This window comes from Setaria italica, chromosome V, assembly GCF_000263155.2.
Source record: "Setaria italica strain Yugu1 chromosome V, Setaria_italica_v2.0, whole genome shotgun sequence".
Classification (NCBI taxonomy): Eukaryota; Viridiplantae; Streptophyta; class Magnoliopsida; order Poales; family Poaceae; genus Setaria; species Setaria italica.
This window is the reverse complement of record NC_028454.1, coordinates 16,396,382-16,418,884: the sequence shown is the minus strand read 5'-3', so window position 1 is coordinate 16,418,884 and position 22,503 is coordinate 16,396,382. Positions and strand designations below refer to the sequence as shown.

The 22,503-nt window shown below is 42.0% G+C and overlaps 2 protein-coding genes across 2 annotated transcripts; both read right to left on the bottom strand.

Annotated features, from left to right (window-relative positions):
• Positions 1 to 4,361: 4,361 nt before the first annotated feature.
• LOC101755434 (acyltransferase-like protein At1g54570, chloroplastic) lies at positions 4,362 to 8,285 on the bottom strand. The gene is made up of 13 exons (XM_004968681.1): positions 7,985 to 8,285; positions 7,829 to 7,880; positions 7,679 to 7,734; positions 7,343 to 7,501; positions 7,142 to 7,246; positions 6,761 to 6,864; positions 6,486 to 6,607; positions 6,259 to 6,367; positions 6,027 to 6,157; positions 5,541 to 5,910; positions 5,290 to 5,403; positions 4,925 to 5,007; positions 4,362 to 4,820 (listed from the first exon to the last, which is right to left on the bottom strand). The coding sequence occupies exons 1-13, from the start codon at positions 8,283 to 8,285 to the stop codon at positions 4,535 to 4,537; spliced, it is 1,992 nt and encodes a 663-aa protein (XP_004968738.1). The 3' UTR covers positions 4,362 to 4,534.
• A 6,911-nt stretch (positions 8,286 to 15,196) lies between these two features.
• Positions 15,197 to 22,012, bottom strand: LOC101755026 (acyltransferase-like protein At1g54570, chloroplastic). The gene is made up of 13 exons (XM_004968680.4): positions 21,500 to 22,012; positions 21,196 to 21,247; positions 20,099 to 20,154; positions 19,656 to 19,814; positions 19,448 to 19,552; positions 18,480 to 18,586; positions 17,474 to 17,595; positions 17,262 to 17,370; positions 17,015 to 17,148; positions 16,566 to 16,935; positions 16,235 to 16,348; positions 15,908 to 15,993; positions 15,197 to 15,797 (listed from the first exon to the last, which is right to left on the bottom strand). Exons 1-13 carry the CDS (start codon positions 21,888 to 21,890, stop codon positions 15,497 to 15,499), a joined length of 2,106 nt encoding a protein of 701 aa, XP_004968737.1. The 5' UTR covers positions 21,891 to 22,012; the 3' UTR covers positions 15,197 to 15,496.
• Positions 22,013 to 22,503: the final 491 nt, after the last annotated feature.

Sequence of the window (22,503 nt, the reverse complement as noted above, 5' to 3'; positions counted from 1 at the left end):
TCTTATCATTCCCTGCATCGAATTGCAAATATGAGCAACCGATCCGGTATCAAATACCCAAGAATTAATAACTGTATCAGCGAGAAATATGTTGTCTATAACATAAACAACAAGCGTACCTGAGGTAGAAGTACTCTTACTTCCGCCGTTCTTCAACGAAGCTAGGTACTGCTTGCAGTTCCTCTTCCAGTGACCAAGTTCATGACAGTAAAAGCACTCTTTATCTGGAGCAGGTCCAGGTCCAGCTTTAGCCTTGGGCGGTGGGTTTGGCTTGGACGTTCCAGCCTTGCCCTTCTTCTTCCAAGAATTGCCCTTCTTCTTAAAAGTAGGCTTGTTCTGTACAGCCATCACATGGCTGGTACTAGCGCTTTTCTTAATGTCTACCTCTGCTGTCTTGAGCATACCACATAGCTCATTCAAACCCTTCTCCGTCCCATGCATATGGTAGTTCGAGATGAAGTTCCCATAGCTAGCCGGAAGAGATGAAAGAATGAAATCAGTGGCCAACTCTTGGCCCAGTGGGAAGCCTAGCTTCTCCAACCGTTGAGTGTAACCAACCATCTTGATTACGTGTGGTCCTACTGCTGCGCCTTCTGCTAGCTTGCTCTCAACAAAGGCCTTAGACACATTGAACCTTTCAGTCCTGGCCTGTGTTTGGAACATGTCTCTAAGCGCCACGATCATATCGTGCGCCTCATGGTTTGTTTCGAACTGCATCTGCAGCTCGGGTTCCATGCAAGCAAGCATAAGGCAGCTTACTTCAAGGTTAGCATCACATGCCTTCTTGTAAGCATTCTTAGCAGCAGCGGGTGCATCCTCAGCAGGTTCTTCTGGTAGTGGGTTGTCTAGAACATCTTCCTTTTTCTCAGCCCTGAGAACAATTCTCAGGTTACGGATCCAATCCGAGTAGTTTGTTCCATTCAACTTGTCCTTCTCAAGGACCGAACGCAAAGCAAAAGATGTGGTGGTGTTGCTAGGTGCCATTTAATCTACAACAAAAGTAATGCAAAATACACTAAGACAAACGTATCCATGATAGAGCAAATTACATTAAACTATTTTAACAGAATCTACTCCCACTAAAATCAATATCCCTCTATTGAAACTTAGTGATTCAGGATCCACAACTAACAAGTCTACTAGTGAGCTTTAGCATCACCGCTAGCAAACGAGGTAGGTCGGTAAGCAACTTTTGCTAATCATATCACATATGACTCCTGTTGTTGGGTGACATCTCTATGTCTCGGCGCCCAACCTTTATGCCCCAAGGTCCTTAACCGTTAAGATGACCTCGTTAAGTTAACCAACCCTTATGCGTGTAAGTGTCCGACACAAACCCGTCTAGTCAAGGAAAACTAGTGGCACCCTAATTTCATAGACCCACCACTAATTGTACAAGACATGGGATGGCGCAAGTTTTAGTTGGGAGGGCATACTAACTTAAACTTTGTGAGGGATCGTTCTACTTCTAACATCACAGCATGCAGAAAGTAAAACATAAAACAGAATAGCATTCACACAGTTGTGACACAGTATGGCCCGTTTTTCTTATGGTGATCTCCATCTCCATAGAACCTGTTCACCATGGTGATCTCCATCTCCATGTTCCATGTGCGCCATCCTCCTGGTGATGAGTCCTCCAAGAACTAGAGCATGCTATTACGCCTAATAGCTAGTAAAGAATCTAGTAATGAAGATTACATAGTTGCTTGGATCATCACAGATTGGTACGCAAACCATTAATTACAATAAAGTGACAACACATATGGCTCCTGCCGTGTTGCCGTACGCGCGACACGCAGGTCACGAATTAGTTACACACATGCATCACATACACAAGGGGGCCATACTGATCACAAGATATATACATACATCCTGCAAAAGAGAGTTAGGCGTCCTAACGTTCCAAACTTCGGAGGCCCGAAACTCCATCTTCCAAGCCGAATTTGGCAAATCTAATTTCGCCGAAAACGGCGAAGCGGTTGAAATTCACGTGTAACTTTTTCTGTAGATCAATTTTCGTATAGAAATCGCCTCGATCCGAGATCGTACCGAAAAGTTACGGCTGATTTACCGAAGCATGCGCATACGGCGAAATCCCGACCCCGGCAGTAAATCCCATCTACCATTGCACATCTAATGCGCCTGGCGTATGACCCTGGATCTCGATTTGACCAATCATATTGATCTTCCCTCACTGCAACTGGATTTACGTGTATCACTTAACTCCGATGGCGGAAACCGACCGGTAGGAGTATGTCGTTACACTACCATTGTAGCAAGGGCACGAAATCAGGACATAGATCAAACAGAGAACTCGCATATCTCCATATGCACACATCCCGAATCCAAAACTAAGCAGCTACGGCTCTGATACCACTGTTGGGATACGAGGTAGGCTACGCTAGCGCAAATCAAAATTTCTACCGCGTATAACCAGGAAGAACTGCCGTATAAGGATCACGGGATTACCACTCGACGCACTACTGGTGCGGAAGATGTAGATATGCGTCGGTGCAGTGAAGACGATCACGTAGTCGTACGTAGTCGTTCAACGTAGTCGTACGTAGTCGATCACGTCCAGCAGCTCCTCAGCAGCTCGTCCACGTGCACAGCAAGATCGCCTCCGGTGCCGCGGCTCGTCGTCGGCTCGTCGTGGCTCGTCGGCGGCTCGTCGATGGCTCGTCCAAGTGCTGCAGGCGCAACACCTCCAAGGTATCCACACGTGCAGGGAGGAAGCGTCGCAAGCCGGATTGCTAGATCCGCGAGTTGCAACAGGCGAGGGCGTGGGAGGCGCGGCAGAAGTGTTTCGCCAAAAGGTGTGAAACCCTAGGGCGTCCCACCCCTCTATTTATAGAGGTTCCTGATGGGCCTCTGGATCCGAGGCCCATTAGTACTCCTAAACCTAATCCAACTCGGATCAGATCCGAATTGGGCTTCCAGCCCCTTAAGTGTGTGACCCTATGGGTTCGGATACGTATAGACATGGCCCGAGTACTCCTACTCGGCCCAATAGTCGGTAGCGGCCTCTAGCAAGACGTGCCAACTCCTATACGCGCACGAAGATCATATCAGACGAACCATCACAACATAATATACATGCTATTCCCTTTGCCTCACGATATTTGGTCTAGCTTCAAGCCGACCGCTCTTTCTCGATCCTGTGATTCGGAATCCCTTTGTAGGTTAACTCTTAACCGTACGTAGCATGGCCATGCATTTTCTGATCCGATCACTCGAGGGGCCCAGAGATATCACTCTCAATCAGAGAGGGGCAAATCCCATCTTGATTGACCATGTCTCATAGCATGCTTCTTGACAAACCCGAAAGCTACCTTTATAACTACCCTGTTACGGCGTAGCGTTTGATAGCCCCTAAGTAGGTCAATCCACATCTAGAATACATGCGACAATCTCAGGTCTAAGGACAAAGCGTATATGTTGTTTAAAGAGAGAACTACTTCTCGTGTTGGGTCAGTCCTAACACATGTCTCCACATGTGTCCACATTATTAGTTCAACATCTCCATGTCCATGACTTGTGAAACATAGTCATCAACTAATACATGTGCTAGTCTAATATTCATGTGTGTCCTCACATGAACTCCGACTAGGGACAACTTTAGAATAACCATACAAGTAAAGAGTTTCACATACAATTCACATAATTTGCAAATCAATTCAAGTAGCCTTTAATGGATATTCAATGAACACAATATACAAATCATGGATACAAATGGAATATCATCATCTCTATGATTGCCTCTAGGGCATACCTCCAACAATACGTTCCCTCCTAGTCAAAAAAAAAAGAAATTTTGGACCTACTACCACTTCAATCAGTTTTCATGCTTTTGCAATTCCAAAACTGTATTCCTAAGTGGTTTTTTCTTCTTAAAAGTTGTTGATTAAAAGATCATGTTGTGCGGTTGAAGCTCCCGTGTATCCTGATTGGCACTTGGTTCTTTTCTTTTTACAAATTTTGCGTTTAGCGCGGAATTGCATACACTATTATATACTTCATCACACACTTACAGCACGTGAATATTCAAAGAATGTTTGATCAATAAGGAATAGTTTCTCACTGTATAGCAATTAAAATAATATTTGAGATGCATGCTCAATTGATTAAGATTCTTGTGGTGAAATCTATCCGCCTGAGTTTGAGCCTCTGACGCATAGGTGTTTGTATGTAAACTCTTGCATCAAATAAATTAAGAACCTGGATTATTGGGCTACTTTGACTTTTTTCTTCACTTTCAACATACACGCTTAGGTGCTACTCCTTCCAGATATAGTGTATGTCATGAACCTAAAAAAGTTAAAATGATTTACAATTTGAAACCGAGGGAGCAAGAGTTATAATCTTCAACTAATAGTGGTACAGTTTCTTGATTGGGGTTGTGGCCTCCTTGTGGGAGTACCTTAAAAGGATCCTTTGTAAAATATCACAACTTCTGTCGTTTTAAATTTAAACACACGCAAACACAAGCATGTCCCAGTTAATAAATAGGAACAATTGCGTAATCAAACATTCAGGGATCAAACGCCGGGACCTCACAAGTTGGTCCCCGAGCAGCTTGGTACAACATTCTTGGGATGAGGCTCCTGTACTTGTCCTCCACCCTCTTCTCCAACAAGTTTGAGATGATACGCTCGACCTCCGATTTTACGTGCATGTAGAGATCATTCGCAGCCTGCTTATCAGTCAGGATGTCTTGCTTGTCCTTGGTAGGAATCGGCTTCCCGAACTGGTAATAAAACCGGCCCGGTATTTTCATATACAGACCCGGGAAGAACACCTCATGATCAACGTCGTCCCTGCAAAGATCAGCATTTCATGGAACATTCAGGAGCCATCAGTGTAAGAAGTAGTCAGATAATCAGGTCTCAAACCTCAAAGAAGAAGCTATTTGCGTGGGTACCTTAGTTTCAGATGGTCGCTATATGCTTGCATCATTTCCTTGCCAAAGGGTGCATTCCTGATATCGTCGAAGGTACAAAGCAGCTGCAGAACATTGTTTTTCAGGTATGCATATTAGCTATGGATCTTAGAAATTATTCTGAACGTTTCAATATTGTCAAGAATGCTCATTCCTTCCTTTTTTGTGCCTAACTTCTTATTTGCAAAAGAAAAAACTGCATCCCACGAAATGCCAATAATGTTCGTTGTTGTTTTAAGTTTTGACGAAATCAAACTTTTGAAACATGAAAAAAATGCCAAGAAACACTAAGAAACCGAAGAACGCTTAATTAGTTGAAAAACAGCAGGAAATATCCCGGAGCATACTTCTAGCAGATCATCCTCTCCGACGACTCCAAAAGGCACAATTGTGGCATTGAACTGTGCTGCCAACCTAACAAATTCGGCCTGAGATGGCCAGAACAGCCTGTGCTCTTCGCCCTGTACAAGTATTTCATACGAATCAGGTGGACACGTTTCAGTAATCAATCAAGTCCTCAAAATTTAATCTTTGAAATATTGCAATGTTGCAGACATGATCTCTGCACTCTACTCTACTAATGCATACGCAGAAGGACCTTGCAATGGAGCGCCTCCCGGTGGCCGCCGGGGTAGAGGAGCACGAACTCGCCGGCGGCCAGCAGCTCGTAGATGGACTTGTACATCATGGGCACGCCGCCCCACAGGTTGAGGAAGTCGAAGAAGTCATGGCCCTCCGACCACGCCCTCTTCTTATCTGGGAACAGCTGCGGGTGCGCGATGCCGCGCACGACCACCCCCTTGAGGCGCAGGAACTCCGCCGCAAGCGAGATCAGCTCGATCCCCAGAAGCATGTGGTTGCCGACGAGCAGCACCGGGCCGTCCTGGGGTACTCCGGCAAGACCCCTCACCACTGTGCCGTCTTGCAAAGTGGAGTACATGGCCGGGCAGGTCCTGAATCTGAGATCACTGCAATTTATCGTGAAAGAAAAGAATTATCGTGTCATTCCTTTGGAAGCAGTACAATGCGTTCAGGGTTCAGCCTGACGTGAAGAGTTTAATTAACAGACGTTCATTCTGGTTACCGGGTAGCTTTGTCTACTTCCTTCAGCTCTGTTGCAGATGGAGGGATGTAGTCGAAAACCCGGTGGTACCGCCTCGAATGGCGGTAGAGATCGGTGCACTTGATGATGGACGCGACATGGACACCGTACTCCTGAAATGCATGCTGAATTACATCACCCAGGTCTGTTGAAGAGTATCTTCTCTTCTTTCAGTACAAAACTTTAATCTGACTTCTTGTCAGATAAACCTCACCAACAGTAAGCTGTGCCCATGCTTGTCAAAAAAATAGATTGTGCATTTTGGTAACAACTTCTGTAGCCTGTCAGCTTCAGCTTTGCTTGGAAGTAACTTGTCAGCACAGCTGACAGAAAGCATACCAAATTAAGAACTATTGTCCAACGATGTAATGGAATTTCTCAAGTGGCAAACTTCAGTGTAATAGGAGCAGATAGCTAGATCGCTTAAAGAAGCAGATAAACCTGGCAAGAAGTAGAACTTCAGCTTGAACTGATTGTAGACGATAATTAGCATAAGAGGCAGCCCGTTTGATCAGCTTCATTTTCCATTTCATCGTATCCTTTGGTATTTTGTCAAGTATGTTCTACAATGGAAGGATAATATTTTGATCACACCTTTATATAAGATTATAAGCCAAGTGCAATGAAATTGTTTTATTTCTTGAATTATTTCTACATCTCCATCTATAATTTATTGAAATGGACCCAGTAATAACATGTGAAGGAACAGTAAATACCGAATGCTTCAGGAAAGATGACATGTTACTTGTCAATCTGTTCAGTTCTTCTAAGGGATGCTTCCCATTTATCATGCTACTTACTGCCATGTGCGCTTCATTGTCTGGTGTCATGATCAGGAAGAACAGAAGTACCAACACGCAGTAAACTTAGACATGGAGTCATGGACAAACGTAAGACAAGCACAAAAAAATGTGCAATACAAAAACAATTATACATTAGTTCAGCAGTAAGGATTTATATCAAATGCTATAAATAATTCGCAAGCAAGTAGAAAAGTAACTTTCAGTTAGTTAAATTATTTCCATGCATTTCAATTTTCTTAACTATTCTTATGCTTTTATTTATCACTTCTGTGATGCAACCTACCAGGCACTTACCAATGTTGTAGTTCAATAGAGCTGTAATTGCCATACAGGCTTGATCGGAGAATAGGCTGAAAAACGATAGAAGCTGCTGTATGCTTGACTTCTCATATGATGTCGCTTTAGCATTGCGAAAGGAAGAAAAACTTATAGGTCAAATATTCCAATAAATAATTAGAAAGATTCATATAATAGAAGACGTACTCTAGCAAATACCTGGATTTACTAGCACCAGTATCAAATCAATATGTGGGTTACGAGCAGCTACTGCAAGGGCGAGGCATCCTCCAAAAGAGTTCCCCAATAGATAGATAGGCTTATTGGGAGATGTGGCATGCTCCCTTCTTACAACATCTTCTACAATTGTAACAAGATCTGAAAAAGAAAAGCAGCTAAATTATACAACCTTGAGAACTTCGAAGCTGGCTAACCAGTCTTCATTCTGAATCATAATTGAAGTTTACAAAATGGACCTCAATGAAGATGGGAAAGAAATAAACTTGCTTAGATCTAAAAATCCTTCAGTGAACTAATTTACAAACGTATGTGCACCTTCAAATGGAGTGCGGTCATGGAAAGGAACGTGCATGCATCTAAGTTCAAAAATCCTGCAGACGGGAACAGTAGTATCCGTTATTATTTAATTAATAATAACCAGCTGAAATTATCCACAATTTGAATAAGCTTTTCTTTGTTTCTTACCTTCCAAGTGCCTTGTGATGCATGAACAGCCCCATCCCCATTCCATCAACTCCTGAATGTTTAATTGACATCCAAAACGCTTTCATGCATTACACAATACAAAATACAGAATTCATATAACACATTTGATCGAGCAACATTTAGATGTATGTTAACCTGGCAAATACAGCATTAGCGGAGCATCTTCGATAGGCGAACCGGCATCGACCGGACAAAACCAGCGTGGCGGCCCACTGTCATGCTCTACCAGCTCCCCAAGCGATTCATAGTAGTAATCTAGGTTCTTCACCGTCTGGTACCCATCGTCATACAGTGGTTCAAGCCCCCTATACCTCGCCTGCAATCTTCCGGCATGCTTCAGCTGGCAGCTGGTCCTCTCATGTGAGCGATTCCACTGTCGCCGTGGTCGCCAAAGAGCAGCCGCCTGCGTGTGTAGAGGACGAGACAGAGTCGCCATTTCTGTGAACTAGAAAGCCTTTTCGGGAGTTCTTGGCATGGTTTTAGGGAGGCCTGGGAGAGAACGGAGTCATGCGTTAGGGAAGCTTCAAGGTGCGCTGCGAGAATAACTGAAACGGAATGAGGCACAAAGGGTGTGAGTTTGGAGATTGGAGTGTTGTAGACTTGCACTCCACTGTCTAAAATTTGTGTGATCTGGTCATTTGGAAATCAACCACATGACGTTTCGATGGTCAGACACTCAGACTCTAGCATCTTTAATTATGCCAATTGAAACCATCCTGTAGAAACTAAACATTGCCATTTTGACGAACTGCAACAAAGAGGTGGTTTGTGAGGTTTTTAAATATTGAATATAGGAAAACCATGAAAAGTAAAAAAGTGTAACTATTTTAAACCATACAAGGAGTTGTGCTTAGCTTTCTCCTAAACTGAGCTGAAAAGATTACTCGATCATGCTCCATCAATGAACTGGAATTGGTAGCACAAGATTTAGGTCTGCAATTTGTGGATGCTTTGGTATTCAATATGCCTCATTAAGATATATTGATATCATGATATGCCTCCCTCTTTTGCTACTTAAAAAAACATTAACATGATATTTGGCACAATGCAATTGGAATAAACTCAAGAATGGGTTTTGGACACAGAAATAACAGATTTAAAAAGGATGAGGAACATCCTGCTGCTCTTCTGGTGGGAAATTTGGAGAGGTATTTTACGGTACACAATACTACCTTATACTACTATTCGAAAATGACTCATATGTAAGGGTCCGACGGTTGAGATTAATTGTATACTGCTAAAACCTTAAGTTGTAGTATAGGTAGTATGCATGAGTAGTATAGATAGTATAAAGGTATGATTGGAGAATGTGTAAAATGATATTGTTGAAATATATCAAATCTTTCTTAATTATCCTTATCTTCTTTCCTTTTACTCCTTGTCTCTTCATTTCCAATCACTCGCACGTGCACTGGGGCGGCGGCAGCGGCATCTACACCATCGCAAGATCCATCTGAGCTGCTGGAGACTCCGCCTGCCACTCTACTCGCTAGAGGATGGCGGCGGGAGGTGCACGGCCGTCGTCGGTGCCTGCGGATCATGATTAATAATCAATAATCAATATGCAAACTTCTATCAGTCATACCGTGCCGCAGCGGACGCGGTCGGCGCCGTCGTCATCCATCCAGCGTACACCGTCCCCGTCGGAAATGCGACGGGGCAAATTCACCGCGTTAGCCTGCAATGGCGACTCATTGCGCGAGGTCCTTCTTGTCCTCCTTGTTTCGTACCAGGCAGCGGCGAAGGGCACCGTGCTGGAGTAGACCAAGGAAGGGCCGTCCACGGGGTGGCACGCACGACCAGCATTGCCGCGTTATCTCCCTGCTCCTGATGGCAAAGCTGGCAACAATGTCGGCTGCTCCTGATTTCTCTCTGCTCCATCGAATGTTGAATGCCTACAATGCCGATGCGATGCAAGCAGCGGAACTTCATGTTGAGTGTTGTCACAATTTCTATCTGAACTGGTAGCATAGTTAGTTTCAGGTAGAATAATTTCAGGTTTCGTACTCATGATGGCACATCTATTTCGACCAATGCAATGCTTCAAGCAAAAATTATTGCCAAACGCGAACGAATAATATCACGCACAATGTGTTTCTTCTACTGCATTCCTGCTGCAATGATGTTTGGCAGAGTATTTGGAAATCTTCAGGAGTTTGCCTGACAGGTTGACGAACTTTGAGTGGTGATGCAAGTCTGACAGACCTGAAAATTGCTCACTTTATAGAATTCCAAATATTAGCGGTTTGTATGTGATATATTATTGTATTTCATAAAAGGTAAAATAGCCAAACTGAACACTCATCCCTAAAGATCGTGACATGAATGCCTCATCGATCATCTAACAGATGCGTAAAGCAAGTACTCCGGGCCTATTTTTTTTCTGTTTTTTATATACTATTATTTCACATCATTCTACAATTTCATTTCCACATCACGACACATTTGAACAGGAGTTGTGCAAATTGACCATGCAAAAAGGAACATCTATATACATGGAGACCCAGAGTGAAAACTCTTACGAGACAACTCTCGTTTCCTGCCAAGTTTTTGCATTAAGTGATTAACATCTTGAACCAATGAAGTGACAGTCTATCTCAACAAAAAAAAATGAAGCGACAGTCGCATTAGGTGACCCTATGAAGGGCTATACCATGGCAACAACTGTTACCCTTGAACCATTTGCAAGCTCCACGCAAGAATACAGACAGTATAATATCAGTTCTACCACGATATACCGATTCAATCTTTTTTATCAGTTCTATCACGATATACCGATTCAATCCTTTTTTATTACATCCAGAGGATTACTATTACAAGTTCAGTAGACAATGCAAGCTGCCTCAAACGAAGAGCAAGCTGTCGCCCTTGAGTGATGATGTTTGATATCCACTCAAAAGAACACACGGCACATGTTCATAATGAATCTTGCTGAATCTTATGTCTTGCTTCATCCAAATGACGGCTATCCTTTCCAGGGTGCGCAATGAAGAGAGCTTTTATATGACTATTCACCTAGTTTCTCTAACCATGTGAGGGTGAAACTGTAACCTGCATCAATTTGAACAACTTATTATGGATCATACTCTGTTCATTTACACGACGTGACTTGAGAATAAATATAACATCCTGGAAGGAATGAAACCCATACGACGATAGGTGCTACTTTGTTAACATGATAGCTGTTGCAATTATAAGGTGTGCTGACTCTGCTTGTTTAAGTTAATGGAGGCCAACATCTTAAGCTACATATCAGTACCTACCAATAACTAGGCTTACACCTCCCTTCCCCTGTCACTAATATTTTCAAATGCTATTTGGGGTACCATTGAAAAATAAATTAATATATCACTCAGATCCTGACAATTTGTTAGTATTATATTCACTCAGATAATTCATGCTCTAGCATCACTGTTACATTCACCATGACATTATCACACATTTTTGTACCAGATAAGGTCTGGTATGCATCTATTCCATGTAAAAGACAAGCCCAAATAACAAACAACAAAAGAATTATGCCCTTTAATTTGGGTAAAGACATCATCTGTATTTGATCATCTAAGTCAGTTTAAGAAAATATTTTTAAGGCTGAAGATGCTGGACCAATTCCTCAACTTAATTACAGTCTGCATATTTACGCTGACAAAATGCAAAGTAACATACCAAATCCTATAGTAACAGCACAAGAATAAAAATATAACGCATAATAGCTAGTGCTATTCTAGTACTGAGCTGCCGAAAAACAAGAACATGAGATTTGGTGTAAAAGACAAGCTGTTCAGATTTGGTGCTAGTGCTATTCTATCTACTCATGCAGGTTGAGCAGACTCAAATGGGGGAAACAGTGCACACAGCACAAGCATGGATCGAATCAATTATTGCAATGGAACAAAAAACTAGCATTCAAAAATCTAGAGGCATGAAGCACCAGTTAAAAGCTGAACACAAGCCTTCAGTCCACACCATTGTAGCACATGATGAATGTTGCAATGGATTGTATTGAGTCAACGCAAGTACTATTTAGGGCTATATAGCATAGAAGTGCACAACATAACAGTATACACAATAATCATGTCTGAATGCAGGTACTGTTCAGGGTTATATAGCACAGAAGTGCACAACATAACATTATACATAAGAATCATGCATTCAGAGACAAACAACAATTTGAGTATATTCTCATCGTAGAGTTAACAAGCTAATAACAACATTTTAGGACCATATAGTAATGATGTTTTCAAACATTTGGTGAATTGTGTGGAGCTTGTGAAAAAAAATGGAACAAAGAATCTATTGATGCCAAAATAAAACAAATGAAACAATTCACCAGAATACAAAATTTATGACATAAAAAGTATATTCATGGCATAAATACAAAATTTAACTATCCGACCCGTAAATTTTCAAACATTTCCTCAGAATTCATGGCTTGCCTTCCACCTCTTGTTGGATCGTGGAGCACCTTTCGAAACAATCTTCACCTGATCAAGTACTTTGGTGCCACAAGGCTAGTTGGCTGCTGAGAAATGAGCCGGTAGCGGCCCAAATGATGTCTCCTCTTCCATCCCGTGCTCCTGTGTGTCTTCTTTCAAAATATCATCAAGTAACTTCATTACCCTCTCCATCTCACCTTGGCTCCTAGAAACTTTGAATAAAGCATGATTGCCCTTTGAGCGAAGGGAATGGTAACTATCCATTTGTTCTATCCAAACATGCGTGTTGGTATGCATCTCCGTTCGGAAAGCACTCTTGGCATTTATAGTCCACCTCACGTAAACACAACAAGGAGGGATGCTCTCTATACGATGTAGAAAGTATGCGCGCATGGAATTCCTTCCCGCTCCAGCTTCCAGCAATGGCATCTAGCATCAACCAACGATGACCCAAAGGTACAAGTCACATGAAAACAACGCTTGTTGTTGCCTTGCAATGAAACCTCATACCTCAAACACCCATTCTGCAATGTCACCTCTGTCACCGACCAATTACTTGATTTTTTAATCTACAAGCTCACTTTCTGGAAAATATTTGGTGTGAAGATTTGCGCAGCACTTTTCTCAAGAACATTAGCAGAAATCTTAGTGAACGGGATAGAACACAACACCTTTGCATCAAGCTCAATCTCATTCCGATGAATGCATGATAGCAAAACTCGTAATGCTCCATTAAATCAACCAGGGACATCTTTCGGTCTAAATGGCTGTGAAGCCTTGAGTTTAGACTCTCGCTCCTCTGATTTCTTTGCATGCCCAAGAAATGTCTCCCTCTTGTGAATGTCGCGGCCCACTTCCTTCTAAGTTTGTACATCCTATTTACCCATAGGTTATCTTGTTTGATATTATGGGTACCTTTAAACACTCTCCAAAGCCTATCAAATTCACCCTCCTCCATTGCATGGTATATGAACTTTCTGAAATCCTTGAGCTTCGAACCACGGAATCGTTTCAGCATATTTTGCTCTATGTGCCAACTGCACAATCTGTAATCTGTAATCTGCATCAGGCATGACAATCTCAATAGCTCTTACCATCGCTGCGTCCCCATCAGTGATTAAGGATTTTGGATGCTTCTGGTGCATCGCCTCCAATAAAGCCTCGAGTGGCCATACATATGACAAGATAGTTTCATCCGATAATATACCAAAACCAAAGACAACTGTGCTTCGATGATGGTTAACTCCTATAAAAGGGACAAACTGAAGATTGTACCGGTTCACACGGTAAGTGCTGTCGAATACAATGACGTCTCCAAAAACACCATAGTCTATCTGCGACTGTGCATCCAACCAAAATAGGTTCTTCAACCTTGCCTTGTGCATCCACACTATATGTGAGAAAGAACTCTGGATCTTTCTCTTGCATCTGACGCATATGATTCAACACAAATTTTGCATTGCTTTCTTCAACCTTTCCCTTCTTGTACCTTGAAAAGAAATTGTACAAGTCCTTCTAAAGAAATCCAGTCTCTCCTGGACCACCGTGTCTGGTCTCCATTACGTCCATGATCTGAAATGGACACAGTCCACCTAGCCCCAGCTCGATTGCCTCCGCTTTCTGAGGATCATTAAGCCCTCGATGAGATCGCAAAACAAAAGCATGCTCTGGTTTTGCAAGGGCATGTGTGTGGACATCCACAAAGTGCTTCACATACCAGATGCCATTACTTTCACTCCACTCCACATCAAGCTTAGCCGTACATCCACAACGGGTGAGAGCATACGGCTGTCTTTTTTGATCCATCCTTTCGAAGTACTTAACAGATCTATATCCTTGAGCACATGAATCTTCTCCATAGCACCTCTTTGGTACCTATCTTGTACCTAACTCTGTCCTTTCTGATACTGAACCCTTTATAGTATGCATAATCATTGTAAAACTTATAGAAATCTTCCTCCCTCATAAAAGTCTAATCTACAACACTCTTATATTTCTTAATTTCCTCCATGCTAATGCCTCCATTATGGTAACCTACAAGAAAAAAAAATGTATCCCAACCATTTCAAAGAATACCTTTGTATCAACATAGGACGGTACTGAAGTTCTTCATCCCAACCTAACTAACAAAGCTTACCACATCTGTAATTGCATGTTAATATTCAAATAATCAGTCACAAAACATGCATTTGATAGCTCAACTTACAGCTGCAATGGAAGGGCTCCTATCTTCACTAGGATGAGGATGGGTCCAGGAAAGGGAGGAGGAGGCGGTAGCGGCGGCGGACTGGAAAGGGAGGAGGAGCCGGTAGCAACGTCCTGGAGAAGCCGGAGGTGGCGGCGCGGCACGACGGGCGGGGCGGCATGTGGGCGGTAGCGGCACGGCACGACGGGTGGGGCGGCGGCGTGCGGGCGGTGGCGGCGCTATGGGGGGTGGGGCGGCGTGCGGGCGGTGGTGGTGTAGCGTGCGCTGAGAGATCGTGAGCGAAAATAGCGTGCAGAAAAAAAATCCCCGAATAATATATGTCGTGCTAATTACAATTTTAACTATACAAAAACAGCCTATACTCTATATTACCACGTGGTAGTATTGTGCACCGTAAAAGAGCTCAATTTGGAAGGACAAGATAGCAGCACAGATGGTCACTCACAAGAACAAGTAGCAAGCTAGCCTACGAACTTGTTATGTAATCTTTTCTTGCTTCTTTCTTTCTGTACTTGGTTGTGATTTTTGTGTTTTCTCCTTCATCCATATGTAATCTCCCTTCTTGATTAACTCTTTAATTGCTCTGTATGTTCCCTCAATGAATGAGCAGGGCTCCTGCCTTTTTATTTCTAAAAAAATGGTTTATCCATTGAGATTTAAAGCATGAAAATTACAGGTGTTTTACCAAAAAAGGAATGGTGATCCTTTGTTTGAACAAACATGAATATATCGTGCTAATCATATTGATAAACCACTTACACCCCAGTCGGAAAACTGTCAGAAAAATATACACATGCAATATTTTTTTCTGTATAGTACATGTAATCTACTTCTGTACAATGTGTAAGGGAGGAAATTTCCTCCGAATGCATTGCATCTGATCAAAGAATCGCAATCGCTTGCAGTTGCAGATGTCCTGCCCTACGTTCACCAATTCTTTCTCCTATTCTGTTTGTGTGAGCTTTCAAATATCCAATCACACTAACATTTCTCTGCACCTGATCTTCATGGTTCAAAAGTTGGGACTTGACCAGAGGTGCCCCATGTTGCCTGGTATAGCGCACGCTGCGCAATACTCCTGTAAGGGTCTTCCTCCCTCTTCCTCTTTAGATACGACATTATCTCCTCCACTTCTGATTTTATGCGTAGATACACATCATTTGCACTCTTTCTGTCTCTGACAAGGCTGTTCATCCCTTTCATTTCAATCGGTTTGCCGAATAGATAGTAGAATCGACCAGGTACTTTTGGGAGAAGAGCAGGCAAGTACATGTCTTGATTCCCATCCTCCCCTTTGACACTATCCCTGAAACGAATAATGCATTCCATGAATGAAACAAGAGTTCAGTTGAGCAAGCACAAAGGTAATGTCTGATCATTGTGTTTTAGTCTAGGAGAAAATAGCTTAAAACTGACCTCACTCTGTCAGCTTCTTTGTTGACTGACTCTATCCATTCCCGAAGGCCAGGGATGTTCTTCTGATCATTGTAATCCAGAACCAACTGCAGAATGAGTGCACAGAGTAAGTGATTAGTTTCATCAGCATGCAGTAGAGAAACATAATACAAATGTGCAATAGCATGACTTATAGCCTATAGCCATCATGCACTTTTGCAGACAAAGGAGTACTGAAGCAAAACAGTATATCTAAAGCTAGGCATTTTTCTATGGTATTTAAGGCATAGAGAATGGTATTTTCAGATTCATATGATAGAGCAAAGACATGGATCAACAGATATCTACCTCTAGAACATCATCTTCTCCTACACACCCAAAGGGTATGACAGTCACCCCAAACCGTGCCGCCATTCTTACAAATTCTGGTTGATCTGGCCAAAACAACTTGTATTCTTCACCCTGCAAAATTCAGTAGATATAGTAAGGAGTAAGCAAAAGGTCGTCCGCAAATTGGAGTTCAAGTAGTAGTTATTCTTTTTCATAGTGATACCGGGTAGCTCATTTTTAGTAAACTTTAGCACATCATAACTGAAAATCTTTCTGAGAATAATTTTATGTACCACTAATGATTCAATCGAGAGGCTAGTAGTGGGTAAACTGGTCAAATTATGCAAACCTTCCTATGAAGGGCTTCACGAACACCACCAGGATAAAGCAGAACAAATTCATTCCTCTCAAATAACCTGTACATATTAATTGGGGTGACCGGTAGTCCACCATACATAGAAACTGTATCCAACCGAGATAACTCCTGGCGCGAAGACTCAAATTTTGTTCCAAACAAAAATGGATGAGCCAAGCCACGAACAATTGTTTTCTTCTCCCTCAAGAACTCTTCATACAGTGGACTCAATTCGATACCCATGAGCGCATGATAGCCCACGAACAAGACAGGACCCTGATCAGGAATGCCAGAAAGACCACGGACAATTTTTCCATTCTTCAGCGTAGACATCATGACTGGGCTCAGTGCAAGGTGAAAAAGTCTGCAGAAGATTCAGTTTGCCGTTTACAAAAAATAGCAAAAAAAAGGTAGAATAGAACTTTCAGCATTTTAATACATACTTGTGATCCTCATCAAATGTTTTCTTGAACTCACTTAAAGTAGGAGGGAGATAATCAGTTACAAAATCCCTTTGCCTTCTGCGGCGATACATGTTTACTCCCTTTATGACAGATAACAGATTGACACCATCCTCCTGTGCAAGCACATTATGGCTTTCAGAATTGGAGGAAGAGGAATGCACGGCTTGGTCCAAACATTATAATCGGATGGAAAGAACAGAAGAATTGTGAGTGTGATGGGATGTACCAAGAGTAGTGTATGACCATTGTCCTTGAAGTATCGAACTCTGCAGTTCTTCAGTGCCTTGAAGAGTCGATCTGCTTCATCTCCGCTTGGTAGAAGATTGTCGTTACCGCTGATTACAGGTATATATATACACTATGAGAGCAAGGATATGGAGGCTAAAGGTCGACAGACTACAAAACTACGGGTTATACAGAAAATATTAAAACAAGGACCTGGCAAGAAGTAGAACTTCTGCTTGTACAGCATGAAGACGAGAATTTGCATAGGCTGCTCCGGTCTTGAGAAGTTTTAACTTCCACAAAAGAGTATCTCTTGGTATAATATCTGCCAACTCCTGAGGTTAAAAGAAAAAAGCATGAGTCAAAATGAATAATATGAAGTGCTCCCCCAAAAGATTGTGTAATACCATTATGTAGTTAGATTTGTATCTGATCTCATGATGAAAGAAAACAAGGAACACAAGCTTCCAAGAAAGTAACTTAAAAGAAATGCATGCTTGTTCCATCTTTTAGAAACACACAATAATAATATAATGCATTGCTAAAAGTAATGTTTGTCACACATTTCGTGAAGCGAGACTTCAATTATAGAAGAATACAATTGTGTTCAAAATATTCAGCACATTGGTTGTAAGAGTGAGGACTGATCTGATACAAGTTAGGTGCTTAGCGGGCGTAGAGCTAATCTGGGTGAGTTAAGACATTTTTTTTGCCTCAACCAGCATTAGATCTGACTGTCGTTATATTAAGGAGAAATAAAAGATCTAGTTTCAATTGAGAAACAAACAAACAAGAACTACATGGTCGACAGGATTAGAGACGAGTCTGCCATGTGGATCGCGGCTGGAGCAAAGCACCTTTCCGTTTTACTAGCCCGGTGTTAATACTTTACTTCTGGACGTTTGTATAGGTTTTTCAAGCCTTTTTTCTTTGCTCTTTGCACCGCTCGGTGTTTTTGTACTTGTTGGACCCTCTTCTTTTTAATATAATCGGCAGCTCTCATGCCCGGTTCGTTCCGGAAAAACAAACAAGAACTACATTGCCCCTGGATCAATGAACACTAAGTGCCACGGACTTATTAACAACAACCAGAATACAACTCTCAATAATCAAATATTGACCACGTGGTTGAGGTTTAATCAAGTTAGACACTTAAGACTTCCCTAATGTTGAAGTATAGAGCATTCCATATGTTTTAATGATGGGATGGAATACTAACCGAAAGCAAAGGCAGCATTGAAGTGAGACTGTCTGACAACTTCTGTAGAGTTTCTGGAGGAGATAGGTTGTTTTCAATGCTAACCGAAGCCATCTTTAGAGGGTCACCTGTTGAAACACATCCTTAGAAGCAAGACCAAAGAGGAAAAGATGTATTTTTTCTTTCTACATTGATTACAACTCTAATATATTTTCTGCCACCAAAAAATGCATGTGGCCTTTGCCATTTAAACATCACAAAAAAAGAAAATGTAAAAAAAAGATAAATATAAATGCTTTTAAATTGTAAGAACTTTTGGGGAAAATAAAAAAGGCACATAGCCCCCAAAAATCTAACAATTAATTTTGAATAAGTCTTCAAAATTTCAAGTAAATCTTACTATCAGACATTTTTGGCAATGTTACACCAAAGTTAAGTACAATGAACATATCTTCCCTAGTACAGTCCTTACTATGGTGTGATTTATCAAAAATAAAAATATATATTTTAAAAAAATGATAAAAAATTTTCCTCTCTTCCCTCTGTTTTTCTTTACTATTTGCATTTCTACATCTTTTAGTCTTTTCAATTATTCTGAATACCCCTGCTTCTTTTTCTTGATGATCAAATAGTGCTGACCTAGAAGGGGTGGCAAAAAAGGAAATGGAAGCTACAAAATGCTGGAAAAGAACAAAGAGAGATTCCGTGGTCGTAGAAAAGGAAATTAGAGACCAAACCATGGTAGCACAACTGTGTATTATAGCTCAAATCAGTTGCAAAAGACAAATTTGTCTAGAAAAATGTAGAACAAGAATTACATTTTAACATTTAATATACCAAGGAAGAATTTCTTTATGAACAATCAAGACTAACTTTCTTAGGTAACGGTGAAAAGGTCTGAATAATGTGTTCAGTCGATGCAAATTGGAAAAAGTCTGATCTGGTTCAAGAATATTCAAAATTCAAATAAGAGCTAATAGGAGGCATACCCATGACAAAACTGAGAAGATATGGAACTGTAACATGAAACTCGCTTGGCATTGATTCCAGAAGAGGCAATATTGGCTGCAATGGAGTCCTTGCAAATGATGTAGCTGAAAAAGAGAAACAGGTTAGTTGGAAACAAAAGCGGGAAAAAAACAGTACTGTGAAAAGAGTCTATTCAAATCAAATCTGAAACTAAAAATGATCACCTGCCTGGATTTACTAGTATCAGAACCAAATCAATTTGTGGATTACGAGCTGCCACTGCCACTGCAAGGCATCCACCAAATGAATCTCCAACAAGGTATATTGGTCTGTTTGGTGATAAATCATGCTCATGCTCGATAGTATTTTCGACGGTTTGTAGCAACCCTGTATGAATTTATAGTCACATGTATCAGAAAAGAGAGCCTAATGGATTACTCATACCTCAGTCTCTTGAACTAACGAACAATTCAAAAATTCATACTCATAATTTTGTAATTTCTACACTCAGAGTTGGATGGTACATAAATCTTATAAGATATACTTATCTATAGGATAACTAAATATCTCTAGAACGGGCGTGCCAAACTAATACTACTTTGCTTTAGAGTTGTTCTCTAGATAATTAGAATAGTGATGCGGACTGTGAACCAAGTGCAGCAACATCGTACCTTCAAATGGCGTACGATCATTGATTGGTATATGCAAGCAACGAACCTCGAATACTCTGCAGAATTGAAAAAGGAGGCAAAGGAGTTAAGGTTAACTCAACATCCACTATGTGCTGGAACAGTAAACTTTACAATACAAAATAAAGTTGGTGAAAATTGTAATATGAGTAAAACGTTACTTCAGATTTAAGATCATAATATTTAGTCTGTTCTGTTGAGTAGCGGCTAGCTCCAAGATGGAGTGGTTGGATAAACACAAGAGTCAAAGACAAAACGAGAAGGAAACAGAGGCAGACGACTTTTGTCACATGGGCAGCCGGGCAGGTTTAGCGTTAGAAAAGATGAAAAAAGAAAAAGGCATCAACATCTAGCGGATCAATCACTAGTGGACTAATTACTCATCGTGTCTTTCATAACTTCGTAGACAATGACGGCACGGAGCTGAAGTAATCAGAAACAGAGGGCAGTCTTTTGTGGTTGACTAGGAACAGTCTTGGATACTCCTCTACCAGTGAGTCAGTGACATGGACAAAGGGCACTAGCATAAACATGTGTATCAAATGTAATGTAACAGTAGAGGAAAAGAAATCTATCTTTAGGGGATGTTTGGATCTTTAGTTCAGACTAAAATTCATGTCACATCAAATATTCGGAGATTAATTAGGAGGACTAAACATGAGCTAATTATAAAATTAATTATACAGATGGAGGCTAATTCACGAAACGAATCTATTAAGCCTAATTAATCCATCATTAGCACATATGTACTGTAGCATCACATTGTCAAATCATGGACTAATTAGGCTCAATAGATTCGTCTCGCAAATTAGTCTCCATGTGCATTGGTTTTGTAATTAGATTATATTTAATACTCCTAATTAGTATCTGAACATTCGTTAGGAGAATAATAGTCGTTAGTAATTTCTTTGAAGTCGTCACGAAGAAAACTGATGAAAAAATTTGTTTAAGAAAGGGGGGAAACTGATAAGGTTGACAAAGCAGGCATACATGATTGCGAATAAGTTTGCTCCAAACTGGCTGCACCTATAAGTGGAAAATGGTAAAACCAAAAGTAGGAAAGAAAGGAAAAGACTCACTTGCCCAACGACTTGTGGTGCAGGATGAGCCCCATCCCGACGCCATCCGTTCCTGCAGTGTTGTCAATTCGCGGCTCAGCATTATCACAGTTCACAGAAACAGATGGGAGCCCAGAATGATTTCTCCACTGGGGCATTTACGTACTGCCCTTCTGGGAGATGTTTCTATATATGTCAATCATGTGCTTAACTTTTTTTGGTAATAAACTGCCATCTTTATCGAGTGCTAAAATTAACGGTGCTCAAACGAAGTCTAGCTAGGCAAACGCGGCAGTGATTGATTTGGCCAGCTAAAGGAACGCACCTGGCAAGAAGAGCAGCAGCGGCGCGTCGTCCACCGCCGGGCGGCCGCACTCGACGGGGCAGAACCAGCGCGGCGGGCCGCCGTCGTCCCTGGACACGGCCTTGGCCGCCGCGAAGTAGTCCTTGACGGTGACGCTGCCGAAGCCGTCGTCGTAGAGGACGTCTAGCCCCTTCTTCTCATCCTCGTCCTTCACCACTGGCACATCGGCCTTATCCTCCTTCACCTTCTCCATCCTCTCCACGGGCGCCCCTGCCACGCCATTCAGCACCGTCACGGCCGCCGACGGCGACTCCAGGGAGCTCGCGCGGAGGCCGAACCGCGCCTGGCGTCGGAACCCTCGGCGGCCGGCCCCGACGACGGCCGGGAGGGGGTGGAGCGCGGCGACGGGCATGGGGCACGGCTGGGCGGGAAGACAGGAGGAGAAAACAGAGGAGCTGAAGGTGAAACAGGGGAGCTAGAGAAGTAGAGAGGGATCGACTGGAGCGGATGGGGTGGGCAGTGGACGACTGCTATTGGTTTTCTAAGCGAGGGAAGCCGCGAGTGTGAATGGTTGGGGTGGCAGTGGCGTGGGGCACGTAGGTTGGCAAGTCGGCGCGGGGAAAGAGACAAGGGGGAGGGAACAGCTGGTTGCAGTGTGCGGCAGGCCCGCAGCTGCACACGCCGATTGGGCAGAAAAAAAAGGTCTTTTGTGTTTTTTATTTTCTGCTACTATTGGGTAGGATGCCTTTTACATTGTTGGGTAGCACGTGTCACTCGCGTAGCCGTTAGTTTTATCTTTTTTTGAGCGATTTGAATCTGACGTGACCATGAATTCTTTCTGGTGAGCAGGTAAAGAGTCGCCGCGCTATATTTTTACACCAGATAAAAATTGCTCAAAGCCAGTACTATCTCCATTTTCAATACAAATACATGTCGCTTAGAACAAACTATTTCATAATTAGTTTAAAATGAACTTCTGACCGTTATATATTTAGAAACGATGGAAGTATCAGCCGTTGACTCGA